The 16,622-nt window shown below is 43.4% G+C and overlaps 1 protein-coding gene across 6 annotated transcripts in view; it reads left to right on the top strand.

Moving 5' to 3' along the window:
* The window catches only part of MET (MET proto-oncogene, receptor tyrosine kinase), a 139,572-nt gene that overhangs the window by 116,057 nt on the left and 6,893 nt on the right, over positions 1-16,622 (top strand). For all 6 annotated transcript variants that reach the window (XM_070755471.1, XM_070755473.1, XM_070755470.1 and 3 more), the window contains 5 exons: positions 1,437-1,577; positions 10,544-10,774; positions 11,842-11,922; positions 13,149-13,330; positions 14,755-14,864. In XM_070755471.1, the coding sequence (XP_070611572.1) occupies positions 1,437-1,577; positions 10,544-10,774; positions 11,842-11,922; positions 13,149-13,330; positions 14,755-14,864 (745 nt within the window). The remainder of the gene's footprint in view (positions 1-1,436; positions 1,578-10,543; positions 10,775-11,841; positions 11,923-13,148; positions 13,331-14,754; positions 14,865-16,622) is intronic.

Here is a 16,622-nt window from a genome sequence, read left to right as displayed (position 1 = left end):
CAAATCTCATCACCGGCTCAAGGTTGACTCAGCCTTCCATCCTTCCGAGGTGGATAAAATGAGGACCCGGATTGTGGGGGCAGTATGCTGGCTCTGTCAGAAAGTGCTATTGCTAACATTTTGTAAGCCCCCCTGAGTCTAAGGAGAAGCACGGCATAAAAATCAAATAAATAAATTAACAACAATAATAATAGTAATAATAATAAACAACCTGGTTGATGTCCAGGACACTGGCAGCAACCTATATTAGCACCAGTCAGTAATATTTGTGATGCATTTTAAATGTCCAGTTGACTGAATGTCTTATTATTGTTGTTGTTGATGATGATGATGTTGATAATAATAAAAATAATAATAAAGAAATTGCAGCATCCTGCAATTTCTGCTAGTTAGAACATCATACATTTTAAGAAGATACTTGCTAGCAGCAACCCGTATCAACCATCAGCGCCAGTTAAGGGTATTTGTGATACATTTTTAAATGTTCAGTTGACTGAGTTTCATGTTTAGTAGTGTTGTTGTTATTTTATTCCAAAAAAGCAGTAATGCACAGCTAACAAGATTTATATGCTGGATTTCGTATCACAATATCACAAGTCGAACACTTCCCAAGTGTCTAGTACTGTGTGATGTATTTTCATATGATGTGCACAGATCCAAGTATGGTGGCCTTTTGCAAATGACAGTTCGTGATTTTGTCAATGTTTATTGTTTTCAAATGTCGGCTGGGGTCTTTTAGCACAGTATCCAGCATGCCGATTACCACTGGGACCACCTGTACTGGTTTATGCCAGAATCATTGTAGTTCGATTTTAAGATCCTGTTTATCAATTCAGCAACATCAGTGATCCACACTGTTATGGCAACATCAATGATCCACACTTTTTTCTTTTCCACAATCATGTGGTCTGATGTATTGTGTTCCAAAACCTTGTCAGTTTGAATTTGAAAGTCTCAAAGTATTTTGGCATGTTTGTTTTCAATTACCTTCTCAGATTTATGATCCCACCAGTTCGTTATCACTGGTAGTGGTAGTTGTGGCACAAGTTCCAATGAAGCATCTGGGCCAAGTAGTTGTGCCTCTATTTGTAGTCCATGTGTGCGATTTTCTTGCAGCCGCTGAGGATGTGATCAATTGTTCCATCAACTTCCTTACAAAGTCTGCATTTTGAGTCATCAGCTGATTTTTCAATACTGGCCTTAATTACATTTGTTCTGATTGCTTGCTCCTGGGCTGCAAGAAATAGACCTTCTATCTCCTCCTTCAGTGTTCCATTAGTGAGCCATAACCAGGTCTTTAATAATAATTAAAACCATTATTATTGTTGTTGTTGTTGTTGTTATTATGATTACTATTACATTAGTTCCAGTAAGAATGATAGTAATGGAAACATCAGTTTTTTTATAATATTTACATTTTTTTCTTCTATGATAAGATTTAGGTGGAGAGATTGTTCGCTATGATGGAAGAGTACACACTCCTCATTTGGACAGGCTTGTGAGTGCAAGGAGTGTAAGCCCGACGACTGAATTAGTGTCAAGTGAATCTGTAGACTATAGATCTACTTTTTTAGAAGGTACAAAATTACCATTTTTCTCTTTAATAAATGCAAAAGGATTGCCAAATACTATGTGGTTTCTATAATTGATACCTTTTCATTTGTCTTAGAAAGGTTTGTTGTATTAAGTAATGTGGTTTTTGTTACATAACACATGATAGTGATAAAAGGTCTATAAGAAAACAATCAAACTCAAAGAGCATGAAGGACCCCACTGTTGCACATTTCTGAAAGTTAGTAACATGCTGAAACTTTTAAAAAACCGATTACCTTCTCAGATTTGTCTTCATCAATATTATGATTTTCCCCTTTTAATGATTGTAATTTGACACACTATCAAGATACTAATGACAACAATAGTGAACCAATTCTTGCTATATTGTCTATGAGAATGCTATCTCAAACAACATTCTTCTGCGGGTTTTATGTAATTCAGATGTAATGTTTACAACTACAGTGATCCCTCTATTATTGCGAGGGTTCCGTTCCAAGACCCCTCGCGATAATCGATTTTTCGGGATGTAGGGTTGCGGAAGTAAAAACACCATCTGCGCATGTGTGCCCTTTTTTTCTATGGCCGCGCATGCGTAGATGGTGGAGTTTGCGTTCCCCACCGCCCACGCATAGGGGAAACCCGATTCGGCTCCTCGCTGCTGCTGCGCTACCGAGCAGATCAGCTGCTGGGCGGCCGAAGGAACCTTCCCTGGGTCTTCCCGGCCGCCCACGCAAAGGGGAAACCCCGGCTCCTCACTGATGCCCGCCGCTCGCCCACCCGCCAGCAAGAGGGGGAAGAGCCAGGGAAGGTTCCTTCGGCCGCCCAGCAGCTGATCTGCTCGGCGCAGCAGCAGCGAGCAGACGAAGATCGGGGTTTCCCAGCCGCCCACGCAAAGGGGAAACCCCGGCTCCTCGCTGATGCCCCCGCTCGCCCGCCCGCCGCCCGCCACCCGCCAGCAAGAGGGGGAGAAAGAGAGAAAGAGAGAGGAGGAAAGAAAGAGATGAGAGAGGGAGGAAGAGAGTGTGAGAGAGGAAGAAGCAAGATAGAGAAAGAGAGAGAGAAAGAAAGATGAGAAAGGAAGGAAGAGAGTGACGTCATCGGGTGGAAAAATCGCGATATAGCGTTTCGCAAAGATCGAGATCGCAAAACTCGAGGGATCACTGTAGTTACTTAACATATTTCCACCATCATACAGCCTGAATCTGTGGCCCTCCCTTTCTTTCTTTTTTTCTCCTTTTGCTTGCTAGTATATTGATGCTATTAAAGGTAAAAATTTAATTTGTGCAATAGGCCCTTTCCTTACTATTTTTCCCACCAAATTCAAGAAAAAGTTTGCTCTTTTTATATCCATTCTCTGTGATAATATATCATCATAATCTGGTAAGAAGTTTATACAAAAAGTATTATAACACTCTTGTAAACTTTCTCTCACACACTGGCTTTCAGAAATGCATGAAGTCAGTAGTGAGCTTGTTACTTTCCATGATACTTGTATTCAGAGACTTTTGCAATTTGTATGATCATATAAATCTCTGTATCAGCATCCTAATTTATAAAGTGGTACCTGAAGAATGTGTTTAAAACATTCCAAGTAATTCTAGGACATTATCCATCTTAAGGCTGCTTCACAACACCATTTTTCTTACATATATATAGAAAAAGAATAACACTTAAAGTAGTGTTGCTGAATACATGAATCAACATGTCAGGTTGTATGACAGTTCAATAAAGCAACAGCCAATCAAATAAAAATGTATGTTGTACATTGAGATACCTGACTTAAGATCATAAATATGTATGTGTGCTGAACCTGAGAATGTTTATTTCAGGATGTAAAGCATTCAAAACATTGAGAATGCAACTTCTTCCAGAGTCTTGGCAGGGCTAATTCATGGATTTTTGAAAATGTTCTATTTACCAGATAAAGTGGCTACTAATGCATATACATGCAGTGACAAAGTATAAAAACCCTTGAGGTACTTGGGCTGAGAACTGCATAGGAAGCAGTTGACTCAATGCTTCAAGAAGGTGCTTCACAAGTGAACTTGTTAAAATGCCTTTTCAAATGCTTTACACAGTGCTATTTATGCATCAGATCAGACATATGCAATCATTTATGCATACTATAAACAGTTTATTTAGTACAGTGGTACCTCAAGATACGAACCCCTCGTCTTACGAACAACCCGAGATACGAACCCGGGGTTCAGAAAATTTTTGCCTCTTCTTACGAACTTTTTTCGTCTTACGAACGCCAAACCTGAACTTCCGGGTTCGGCGTTCGGGAGGCTGCTGGGAAGCCCCGCAGCCCAGCTGTCACCTTTTAAAACAGCCGGGGGGCTTCCCGGAAGCCGAAGCCGGAAGTTCAGGTTTGGCGTTCGGCTTCGGGAAGCTGCTGGGAAGCCCCCCGGCTGTTTTAAAGGTGACAGCCGGGCGGCGGGGCTTCTCGGCAGGTTCGTAAGATGGAAAACGTTCGGGAGGCCGCTTTGGGTTTTTGGCTGGGAGGGAGGGCAGGAGGTCCGGCGCTGGGGGAGGGAGTCAGGAAGGTCCTCCTGCTCCCCCCTCCCAGTGAAAAACACAAACACGGTCTGCCGCCAGAGACCCCTTTATATTTTTGGCTGGGGGGGGAAGCAGGAGGTGCAGGATCGGGCCGGCGGCGGGCGTGGGAAAAGGCAGCAGGTCTGGGACACCCCCCACCCCAGCACTTTGAATCCCGCCACTTCTGCTGGATACGGGTGGTGGGCGGGGCGAGCTGCCAAGCCCCTGGCTTCCGCGCCGCTCGTCCCACCCACCGCCCGTATCCAGCAGAAGCTGCTGGATTCAAAGTGCTGGGGTGGGGGGGCTGTCGGGACACCCCCCACCCCATCACTTTGAATCCCGCCGCTTCTGCTGGATACGGGCGGTGGGCGGGGTGAGCTGCCAAGCCCCTGGCTTCTGCGCCGCTTGTCCCACCCACCGCCCGTATCCAGCAGAAGCTGCTGGATTCAAAGTGCTGGGGTGGGGGGGCTGTCGGGACAAGCCGCGCACAAAGGCCGAGGCGAGGCTGAGCAGGAGGAGAAGCCAAACAGCGAGGCGGTGGGCTGGGAGCCGCAGGCGAAAGGAGCTCAGGCATCGGAGTGCGGCGCCAGGCATTGTTCTCTGGACCCCGCCCGCTCAGCCCCGCGGCGGCCCTTTCCCTCTCCAGGCTGCGGGCGGGGTCCGGAGAACAATGCCCGAGCTCCTTTCGCCTGCGGCTCCCAGCCCACCACCTCGCTGGTTGGCTTCGCCTCCTGCTCAGCCTCGCCTCGGCCTTTGTGCGCGGCTCCTCCGCCGGAGCTCTGCCGCACGCGCCCCTTCGCAGCCCCCTCGCTCCTTGTCCCGACAGCCCCCCCACCCCAGCACTTTGAATCCAGCAGCCGGGCTGAGTGGGCGGGGTCCGGAGAACAATGCGTTTGAAGACTGCTGGAAAGCCGCGCGGCTGTTTTAAAAGGTGACAGCCGGGCTGGGGGGGTTTCCAGCAGCCGCCAAACGCGGAAGTTTGGGTTTGGCGTTTGGCTTCGGGAGATGGCTGGGAAGCCGCGCGGCCATTTTAAAAGGTCACAGCCGGGCTGGGGGGGTTGCTGGGAAGCCCCCCAGCCCGGCTGTGACCTTTTAAAAGAGCTGCGCGTCTTCCCAGCCATCTCCCAAAGCCAAACGCCAAACCCAAACTTCGCTCCTGTCCTGGCTAAATCGTGTGGCAGTAAACAGGCTTTGGGGTTTTGGCTGGGGGGAGAAGTAGGACCTTCCTAACTCCCTCCCCCCCAGCCAAAACCCCAAAGCATGTTTGCTGCCACACTATTTAGCGGCGAAGTGACGTGAAGGGATGGAAAGCTGAAACCGCCCAGTTTCAGCTCCCCATTCCTCCACGTCACTTCGCTCCTGTCCTGGCTAAATCGTGTGGCAGAAAACAGGCTTTGCGGTTTTGGCTGGGGGGGAGGGAGTTAGGAAGGTCCTACTTCTCTACCCCAGCCAAAACCCCAAAGCATGTTTGCTGCCACACGATTTAGCAGCGAAGTGACGTGAAGGGATGGAAAGCTGAAACCGCCCGGTTTCAGCTCCCCATTCCTCCATGTCACTTTGCCCTGAATGCTTCTTGGCCGCCTGGTAGAGCGCTCGCAGCCAGCGGGTGGCGGTGGTGGAGGGGGGGAAGCCTCGCGGGGAAGCCGGGCAAGAGCGATCTTCTGCCGGCCATGGGCGAGCGGCGGGGAGTCGTCAATGGCCGGCAGAAGATCGCTCTTGCTGACCTGATGCCTCGCGGTGAAGCCGGGCAAGAGCGATCTTCTGCCGGCCATGGCCGGCAGAAGATCGCTCTTGCCCGGCTTCCCCGCGAGGCAGCAGGTCAGCATCCTGGGCGGGCGAGCGGCGGGGAAGCTGGCGGCTGTGGCAGCTGCTGCCCCCCCCCCCTGTTTTAAAAGTGACAGCCTGGCGGCAGCGTTTTTTTTTGCGGGTTTTTTTTGTTGTTGCACGGATTAATAGACTTTACATTGTTTCCTATGGGAAACAATGTTTCGTCTTACGAACCTTTCGTCTTACGAACCTCCTCCTTGCACCAATTAAGTTCGTATCATGAGGTATTACTGTATATGTATAAAAGTGGTCTTTCTCTCAACTCTGGAACTGCTAGTCTATAACTTGTTTAAGTAAAAATAAGATTAATGTATGAGTCGCGCATCCTGGTTTCATTTGAGCACAGATGGCTAAGAAAAGAATATTTTTTGTTTACAAGTATAAAGAACATCTCAACATAGGTAAGAATATTTTTATGTCCTTGTAAAAAATGTTCACATTGTTTGGTCAACTATACTTCATACAAACTAACCATTTCCTGACAGCATTATAATAGACCAACAATTATGTCTGTACACACACACACACACACACACCAGGTACTTGCAGCAAAATAAGCATAAATAGAATTTGGTCACTAACATTGAGAACAGTCTTTTCAGGTGCAGGTATTTGTTTGTTTGTTTTTTATTATTTGGATTTCTAGGCTGCCCTTCTCTGTAGACTCAGTGCAGCTTACAACAAAAATAAATACAAATACTGTACAAATAGAACATGTTAGAAACCCATACTTAAAATCTAATCTAAAACCCCATTTATTAAAATAATTCATCCACATTCATTCATCACAATCATACAAATCAAATAAACAAACAAACTAATAAACGAATAAATACATACATACATACATACATACATACATACATACATACATACATACATACATACATACATACTTTTGGCCGGCATAGGATGCCAGTATTCAATGGCCCCAAGCCTGTCGGCAAAGGTGAGTTTTTAAAACCTTACAAAAGGCCAGGAGGGTAGGGGCGGTACAAATCTTTTGGGGGAGTTGATTCCAAAGAGCCGGTGCTACCACAGAGAAGGCTGTTTCCCTAGACCCCGCCAGACTGCATTGCTTAGCTGATGGGACCTGGAGAAGGCCAACTCTGTGGGATCTGATCGGCCACTGGGATACATGAGGCAGGAGAAAGTCCCGTAGGTCAGAGGTCTCCAACCACCGGTCCGCGGACCAGGACCGGGCCGTTGGGGTTTTTCAGCCGGTCCGCGGCGCCAGGGCCCCCTCGGCCTTTCCACGCTGCCCACCGCCCGCCCGATCTGCCCCCTCTGCTCCTCCGCCACCTCCTGCCTTTCACTGCAGCTCCTCCCGCACCCGGAACGCACGCCCTGCCCGCCTCACCTTTGCGAGAGCACTTTCGTCCCGGGCTCTCAGCAAGGGGGTTGCAGGAGAGGCGGGGGCGGCGAAGGTGATATTCAATGTCGGGGGCGCACGGGCGGTTGCGCGCGCTCCCTATCTCCCTGCTAGCCCACTCGGAATATTCAAAATAAGAAAAACCTTCGCCGGCAAAGGCTTTTCTTATTTTGAATATTCCGAGTGGGCTAGCAGGGAGATAGGGAGCGCGCGCAACCGCCCGTGCGCCCCCGACATTGAATATCACCTTCCGCCGGCCCCGCCTCTCCTGCAACCCCCTTGCTGAGAGCCCGGGACGAAAGTGCTCTCGCAAAGGTGAGATAGGCAGGGCGTGCGCGCGCCACCGCTGAGAAGAACGAAGAGAGAACGAGAGTGAGTGAGAGCAACAGACAGCAAGATAGAGAGAAAGTGAGAAAGAGAGAGTGAGAGAAAGGGGGGAGAGAAAGAGATAGCAAGAGAGAGAGAACAAGAGAGAGAAAGAGCGTGAGAAAGAAAACGAGAGAAAGAGTGAGAGAGAGAAAGCAAAAGAGACAGAAAGAAAACGAGAGAGAAAGTGAGAAGAAGAGAGAGAAAGAAGGGGAGAGAGAGAGAAAGAGAGAGGGGGGAGAGAGAGAAAGAGAGGGAGAGGGAGAAAGAGAGAGGGAAAGGGGGGAGAGATAGCAAGAGAGGGAGAGAGAGAGAAAGAGAGAGGGAAAGGGGGAGAGAGGGGGGAGAGAAAGAGAGAGGGAGAGAGAGAGAGGAGATAAAGGAAGAGGAGAGAGAGAAAGGAAGAGAAAGAAAGAAAGAGGGATAGAAAGAGAGAGAGAGTGAGAGATGCTCAGTGAGCCTTTCTTTGAAGTTGCCTTTCTTTCTCTTTCTTTCTTTCTTTCTTGCTCTTTTTCTTTCTCTCTTTTACCTTCCCTTCCTCTATTTCTTCTTTTCTTTCTCCTTTCTACCTTCTTCCCTCCCTCCCTCCCTTCAGTCCTTCCTCTCTTACTCTCCCCTTTCATAAGTTTCCTTGCTTCCTTCCTCTGTTCCTGTCCCTTCCCTCTTTCTTTCTTTCTTTCTTTCTTTTTTTCTTTCTTTCCTTCCTTCCTTCCTTCCTTCCTTTCTTTCCTCCCTCCATTTCTTGCTTTCCTTTTCCTTCCTCCCTTCTTTCCTCCCTCATTCCCTTCTTTCACTCCTTCCTCTCTTACTCTCCCCTTTCACACCTTTCCTTGCTTCTTTGCACCCTTCTTCTCTTCCTGTACCTTCCCTCTTTCCTTCCTTCCTTCCCACCCTCCGTCCATTCATTCACCCATTCCTCTCTTGATCGCCCCTTTTACGGCGCCGCTGACAGCTAACACCCCCCCCCCACCGGGCCATGGAAAACTGGTCTAGCTTAAAGCCGGTCCCTGGTGCAAAAAAGGTTGGGGACCTCTGCCGTAGGTAATCTGGTCCTAATCATGTAGGGTTTTATAGGTCATGACCAACACTTTAAATTGCGTTCAGACACCAGTCGGTAGCCAATCCAGATCGCAGAGTGATGTTGAAATATGGGCATTCCTTGGAAGGCCCATAACGACTAGTGCAGCTGCATTTTGTGCATTTTGCACTAACTGCACTCCTAACTTTCTTTAAAGGTAGCTCCATGTAGAGGGCATTGCAGTAATCGATCCTCGAGGTGATGAGAGCATTAGTAACTGTGAGAAGAGGCTCTCTCACTAAATAGGACCAGGCCAACCTGTGCAAATGCCCCCTTCACCACAGTTGAGAGATGATGTTCTAAGCTCAGATGTGGGTCAAAGAGGACTCCCAAGTTGCGGATCCTCTCTTGGGAGGTCAGAAGTCACCCCCCAGGTAATGGATGGGCATATGGAATTGTCCTTGGGAAGCAAAATCCACATCAACTCCATCTTTTCGGGGTTCAGCTTGAGCCTGTTCACACCCATCCAGACCCTAACAGCCTCCAGACACTGGCCCATCACCTCCACTGTTTCACTGAGTTGACATGGGGTGGAGATGTAGAGCTGAGTGTCATCAGCGGACTGTAACTCACCCCATGTCATCAGGTGATCTCACCCAGCGGTTTCATGTAGGTATCAAAAGTTATTAGCTTTGAATTGTAAGAAGTGGTGGCATACCTATGTTAGTAAATTAAATTAAAAAACAATGCAATAAGTTAAATAAATGCAAATACAAGAACCAGCATACTATTATGCTAGAGCACTTCCTGGTGCATTGTGTCTGCAGTAATAAAATATCCACATCAGCCCTGGCAGGACAAGGTCTCATTTAAAGATTCTCCATTGTTTGCTGAGAAAGGGAAAGAGACCACACATTTCCTAGACTTTGTCATCATCCATTTCCTTGGATTCAGAGTAATAAGAATGGTAGTGTTTTGTTTAGACACATTTTTATTCTCCTAACCTGTCTATGCAAATTCATGAAGACTGGTTTTTGATCAACCCTACACATTATGGTTCTTAAACAAAAATAGTAAATGCATTTTATTGTACTTAAAAATGTTACATAGTAAAAATTCAGGAAATTAATAATAAAATGTTTTATTTAAAATTTACCTCTATATAGTTACAGTAATTTGGAAAATATTAAGTAGATTTTAAATTGTTCAGTAAATAATAATTTGAAAATAATTGATAACCTTTGTTATTTCCTTCTTCCCTTCACTAATGTGTAATGTCTGTTCCCCTAAGATTACTACAAATGCAGATGGTTTTTGTTACAATTTTGAGCTTGTTCAAAATAAAAAGTTCAAAACAAAAAATTTGTTGGGAAATTCTACAAATGAATATGTGGTTTCCACCATGGCAATTCCGATTAAGGTTTGCAGTACAACAGTATGTTTATGCAAATTGGATGTAAATTAGCATTTGAAACTAGTTTTATATAAATGGTGTAAAGAAGATATTACCCCAACAAATGAAAGACAAATTATAGTATATAAGAGTTTGGTTTTGCAAATAGCCATTCTCTTGATCTTTAAGGGCTTCTCATTCTGTTTCTAGGCTTAATGCCACCATTTTAAATGAATCCTGTTAGTCAAAGTTTCCTATAGCATCATTATGAAAAGTTCTCTCTCAAGGGTATAGCAGCTGTCTCTGTGAAGTTACAGATAAGCTGGTTCCTGTTAGGACTACTGTTATTGTTTTAGCAATCATGTGTTACATTATGCATAATGTGAAAAATAAATTTTAAAATGAAAACTAAACATAAAATCGGCTTTCTATGGCAGGATTTGCTATTGACAATGATGTTCACATTTTCTTATAGACCAGTTTCCAACTTTATCTCAGAATGGATCTTGCAGGCCAACCCAATATCCTCATGTGGACCTATCTCCCATTCTGTCTACTGGAGACTCCGATTTAGCCAGTCCATTGTTACAGACTAATGTTCACATTGACATCAATGCCTTAAATCCAGATCTGGTCAAAGAAGTTGAGCATGTTGTTATTGGTGCTGATAATATGATTGTTCACTTCAATGAAGTAATAGGAAGAGGTAGGTGTCTCAACTGTATTTTATATTTACACATTAATTTCAAAAATTTTGCTTTATCCCTGCTTATGTTGGAATGCTGAATTTTCAATCTTAGGCAATTTTATCTGAAAATAAATTCCATTGGGGACTTGCCAAAAATTATTCAATGCATCATAGAGTATATATCCAGCATCAGAAAATGCTTATTTGCACACAGAAAAACTTCAAGAATGGTATTTCTAAAGTTAGGAAAGTATGATATTGTAAGCATCCAAAGGAAGATGTGCTACCCCAGCTGCTGTGGCCTAGAGAGATAGCTCTTGCCTCACAATCAGGAGGTTGTGAGTTCAATTTGAGGTAAAGGTAGGGGGTTGAACTAGATCCCTTCCAACTCTGTTAATCTGAATCTAAGGGCAGGATGATGGGTCTAGTACAGTGATGGGGATCATTTTTTTCTCAAGTGGCGAAAGAGCATGCACATGTACTATTGCGCATGCATGATTGTCCACACCCATAATTGAAAGCCTGAGGAGGGTGAAAACAGCTCCCCTCCCCCGGAGGTCCTCTGGAGGCTGGAAACAACCTATTTCCCAACTTCTGATGAGTCTAGTGTTTCACCCTCCCTGGACTCCAAAGGCTTCCCTGGAGCCTCGCCACCCCACCCCCCCCGGAGGTTCTATGGAAGCCAAAAATGCCCTCCAGTGAGCCAAAAATCAGTTGAGCAGCATACACATGTATGTTGGAGCTGAGCTAGGGCAACAGCTCATGTGCCAACAGATATGGCTACGCATACCACCTATGGCACCCCTGCCATGGGTTTGCCTTCACTGGTCTAGTAGATTTAGATTTAGTGTTTTTGTCTCCAACAGAACTTTTGAAATATCAGAGCTATCAGTTGGGGAAATGATTGTTTTATCATGGTTTTATCATTTTTGCCAGTATCGCTGCATTGTTCCAAGCAGCTCAGAATGATTTCTGAAAGAATCAGGATAAACTTTCCCTCAGCAATTGGTCACCCTCAAAAATATAAAGACAGCTCCAGAGAAACCAGTAGATATGTGACTTGTGATGATATTCTCTCTTTGTAGGCCATTTTGGATGTGTTTATCATGGAACTTTATTGGATACTGAAGACAAGAAAATTCATTGTGCTGTGAAATCCTTGAACAGTGAGTCTTGCAATATTTTATTCTGAGTCATTGTATTTTCACTGACTAAACTATATTAGTTGAGCCATGATTATTTTTAGCAAGTTAAATTTATTTATTTATTTTGCCAAGTACATATTGGTAATATACATAGATATAATGCTGTTTATATGCATGAGATGGGTACTAATAAGAGGGAAACATTAGGACGGGGCGGTAGGCTGGTACACTTATGCACACCCCTTAGAAATCGGGTGAAGTCAACAGTGGATACTCTAAGGCAGGGGTGGGTTACTGTCCAGACGGGGGGGGGAATGCAATGGGGTAGCGAAAATAGAGCTCCATCCCAGAGCATCCAATTTGCATGAAAGATGTTGAAAGAAAATGCAGGGCGTCCTACATAAGCCATGCCCACGGTGTGGTAGTAAAAATTTTGGTAGCTCTTCACTGGTCTAAGGGTAAAGTTTTGGGAATTTGGTGATGAAACTACAGAGTCAGGTACTGAGTTCCAGGCATTAACTACTCAATTGTTGAAGTAGTATAGTCAAGTTTGGAGCGGTTTACTTTGAGTTTGTATCTATTGTGTGTTTGTGTATTGTTGTGGTTGAAGCTGAAGTAGTCATTAACAGAAAGGACGTTGTAGCAGATGTTTTTATGAGCTATGCTTAGGTCGTGTCGAAGGCGACATAGAAGGGTCGTTTGCAGAAATTTTATTCCATACATCTTAAAATGTCCATATGGAAGAATGCTCATATTTTCCATCCACATAATAAATAAAAGATTAAAGCAAAGAGAAAAAAATGTGAATTCATTTTACCATTGGATTAGCTTATGTTCAATTTTTATGAGTGAGACAGTTGGAAAACAGCAGGACTTAATTGGCGCACACTATTAATAACATTCTTCTAGTTTGACAGATGGAGCATTTTTATATATTGTTAGTAATATGTGAAAAAGGAAGAAAAAGGAGTTCTGGAACTGTGTGCGCTAAAATTTGTTAAATACATTCCAGTTAACACTTTTCCAGCTCATTTGTTTATAGATATGAAGCATCTAGCCCTGCAAATACCTGTATATAATTTCAAGAATACTCATCTAAAGTTCAATTTGTTTTACTACAACCTCATTGGGATTATAAAGGAGTAATACTAAGGAGTTATATTTGCTCCTTTCATTCAAAATGTGTTTTGAAAGTATATTAGAAATGATATGTATATTTATTAAAAATTTGTTGCTACATTTTTCAGGAATTACAGATTTGGATGAAGTAGCTCAATTCTTAAAAGAAGGAATTATAATGAAGGATTTCACTCATCCCAATGTCTTGTCATTACTTGGAATTTGCTTGCCTAATGAAGGTTCTCCTTTGGTGGTGCTTCCCTATATGAAACATGGAGATCTTCGGAACTTCATTAGAAATGAATCTCATGTATGTGTATTATGGGATGCTCAGTAGTGATCCAATTAGGCAATTATGTATTATTACAGTTCTGCTGTCTGAAAGTATAAATTGATAAATCATTATTTTAATCAGAATTTAATGATGTTGCATTACACATTTTAAGTATTGAAAAGACAGAAAAATTATCTGAATCAAGGGGCTTATTTGTAGAAATTATTTTCTTTTCTTTTTTAATTATTAAAATTTTATGCCACCCATCTCCCCTACAAAGTGCTTGAACCTGGATGATCAGAGTTCTTGTATGGAGGAGTACAAGGGATCTGAATTTTTGTTCTTTGGTTTCTTGTTCTTTGCCTATAGATTTACTCTTGAAGTTGGAGGGAGATAGACTTACACAAACATACATTTTCAAAAATGTAGACTTTTTTTTAAAGCAATATGCCAAATGAGGACCTGGATTGTGGGGGCAATATGCTGGCTCTATTAAAAAGTGCTATTGCTAACATGTTGTAAGCCACCCTGAGTCTAAGGAGAAGGGCGGCATAAAAATCAAATAAATAAATAAATAATGCTCAACCCTTAATATCTTCTGGTAAACTTGGGAAAACTCTGTAACCATTGAGAGCTGCTGCAGTTGCTTTCTTATTCTGGTAATTCCTCATTATTTTTGCCATAGGCCAGAGATGGCGAACTTATGGGACAGGTGCCACAGGTGACACGCGGAGCCATTTCTGCTGGCACAGGAGCCGCTGCCCTAGGTCAGCTCCAATGTGCATGTGTGTGCCAGCCAGCTGATTTTTGGCTCTTACAGAGGTTCTGGAAAGATGTTTTTGGCTTCCAGAGACCCTCCAGGGGTGGGGGAGGGTGTTTGGAGCCTCCGGGGGGATGGGGGAAGTGTTTTTACCCTCCCCAGCTCTAGGGAAGCTTTTGGAGCCTGGGGAGGGTGAAACACGAGCCTACTGGGCCCACCAGAAATTAGGAAACAGGCTGTTTCTGGCCTCCAGAGGGGCGCCAGGGAGGTGTGGGAAGCTGTTTTTGCCCTCCCCAGGCATTGAATTATGGGTCTGAGCACTCGTGCACACATGATAGAACGTGCGCACATTCTTTCGGCACTCGAGGAAAAAAAGGTTTGCCATCACTGCGATAGTCAATTCTTTACAGTTAAAAAAAAATCCAAAAATTACAGTACAAACATTTTGTTGTTCTAGCAGTCAATTAATTGCATCTAGATTTATATCTATACATGCTATATATGCTATATAATACTTATATTTATTCCATATTTAGTTTCCTTGGTTACTAATAGTAACTTTAGGGTCAGGAACACAATGAATGTAGAGCCTTCCAATATTAAAGTGAAGACTAAGATTGATTCCATCAATTACAGTACAAATTTATAAAGTCATTCTTCCTAGCATTGTTTTAAGTACTAACATGTCCATAATTTTCAGAATCCAACAGTGAAGGATCTGATTGGATTTGGTCTGCAAGTAGCAAAAGGGATGAAATATCTTGCAAGCAAAAAGTTTGTCCATAGAGATTTAGCAGCAAGAAATTGTATGTAAGTACGGATTAACTTTTTCCCATATTATTTTATAACTAGTTTGGAATAGTGATTAAGGCGCCAGGATAGAAGCCAGGCAATTGTTTATTTTAGTCTCACCTTAGTGGTGTAAGCCAGCTTAGTGATTCTCTCAGATCACCTCACCTCATGGGGCAGTTAGAAAATGGAAGTACAAAGGAAGATTAGATGTGTTCACTGCTTTGAGTTATTTGTTTAATGAAGGTGGGGGGGAAATAAATAGTGGCATTTGAGGAAAGAAAGATACAGTGATACCTTGTCTTACAAACTTAATTGGTTGCGGGACGAGGTTCTTAAGGTGAAAAGTTTGTAAGACGAAACAATGTTTCCCATAGGAATCAATAGAAAAGCGATTAATGTGTGCAAGCCCAAAATTCACCCCTTTTGCCAGCCGAAGCGCCTGTTTTTGCGCTGCTGGGATTCCCCTGAGGCTCCCCTCCATGGGAAACCCCATCTGCGGACTTCCGTGTTTTTGTGATGCTGCAGGGGAATCCCAGCATCGCAAAAACGAGTGCTTCGCTGGCAACGGGGTTTCCCAGTGAAGGGAGCCTCAGTGAAATCGCAGCATCGCAAAAACGTCCGTTGCCAGCGAAGCGCCCATTTTTGTGCTGCTGGGATTCCCCTGCAGCATCATAAAAACACGGAAGTCCGCAGATGGGGTTTCCCATGGAGGGGAGCCTCAGGGAAATCCCAGCAGCGCAAAAACAGGCGCTTCGCTGGCAACGGAAGTCCGGAGGCGGGGCATCCCAGCGGCGGCGGTGGGTTTGTAAGGTGAAAGTAGTTTGTAAGAAGAGGCAAAAAAATCTTAACCCCCGGGTTTGTATCTCGAAAAGTTTGTATGATGAGGCGTTTGTAAGACGAGGTATCACTGTAATTCCATTTATACTATTTTATTTCTTATTTCTATCATCTATCTTTTTAATATGAAACTTAGAATTTTATCTATAATGTTCCTATAGTAATGTCTTTCTCAATTTTTACAACATTTATGATGTGTGGACTTCAGCTCCCAGAATTTTCCAGTGAGCATAGCTTAAAAGGTTTTAATCTTAAAAGTTACCAAGGTAGAGAAATATTGCTACAGACGTTTACAATTGCTGAACATCACTCGGAGAGTTGCAACAGTTATGTGATATAGCAAACAAAATTACATTCAATTTTAATATAGAGAATTGGAATGCTAAAGGGCTTTTTCTTTCTATGCAGGATTCTGAGGTTGAAATTGTTCTGCTTTGATTCAATAAATCAATGTTCGGTGTTGGTTTTCTCTGAGAAGGCAATATTTCCATGTTTTCTGTTGCATTTTTACAGGTTTCCTTTGTTCCTGAAACATCATTTGATAAAATCACAATAACATGCTCAATGTTAACATACCTATGATGTTATTTTCTTTCAAGATAAGTAATATTTTGAAATGCACAGAAATAGAATATGCCAAAGAAACTGAAATTAATAAATAAGATACAAACAAACAAAATAATTTGCACTATTTCCTTTTACACCTTTTTTTCTTACATTCCAATTCACATAGTTCCTTTTCTTCTTTAAACATCTAACCTCTTTTTTTGATAATCTTGTAATCCCCATCCATTTCCCCCTTTGCTTTTTTTCCCCATATGATTTTTCATTGATTTTTCAAAATATAAAATGTATAAAGAAAAACTTAAAAGGCTGCGGAAAACTAGGAAGAGAGGGAGGGAAAATAAATATAGAGTAAAGGAGGAAAAGGAAAGAAAA

Source organism: Erythrolamprus reginae, chromosome 6 (assembly GCF_031021105.1).
Source record: "Erythrolamprus reginae isolate rEryReg1 chromosome 6, rEryReg1.hap1, whole genome shotgun sequence".
NCBI lineage: Eukaryota > Metazoa > Chordata > Lepidosauria > Squamata > Dipsadidae > Erythrolamprus > Erythrolamprus reginae.
This window is presented reverse-complemented; position numbering and strand designations above follow the sequence as displayed.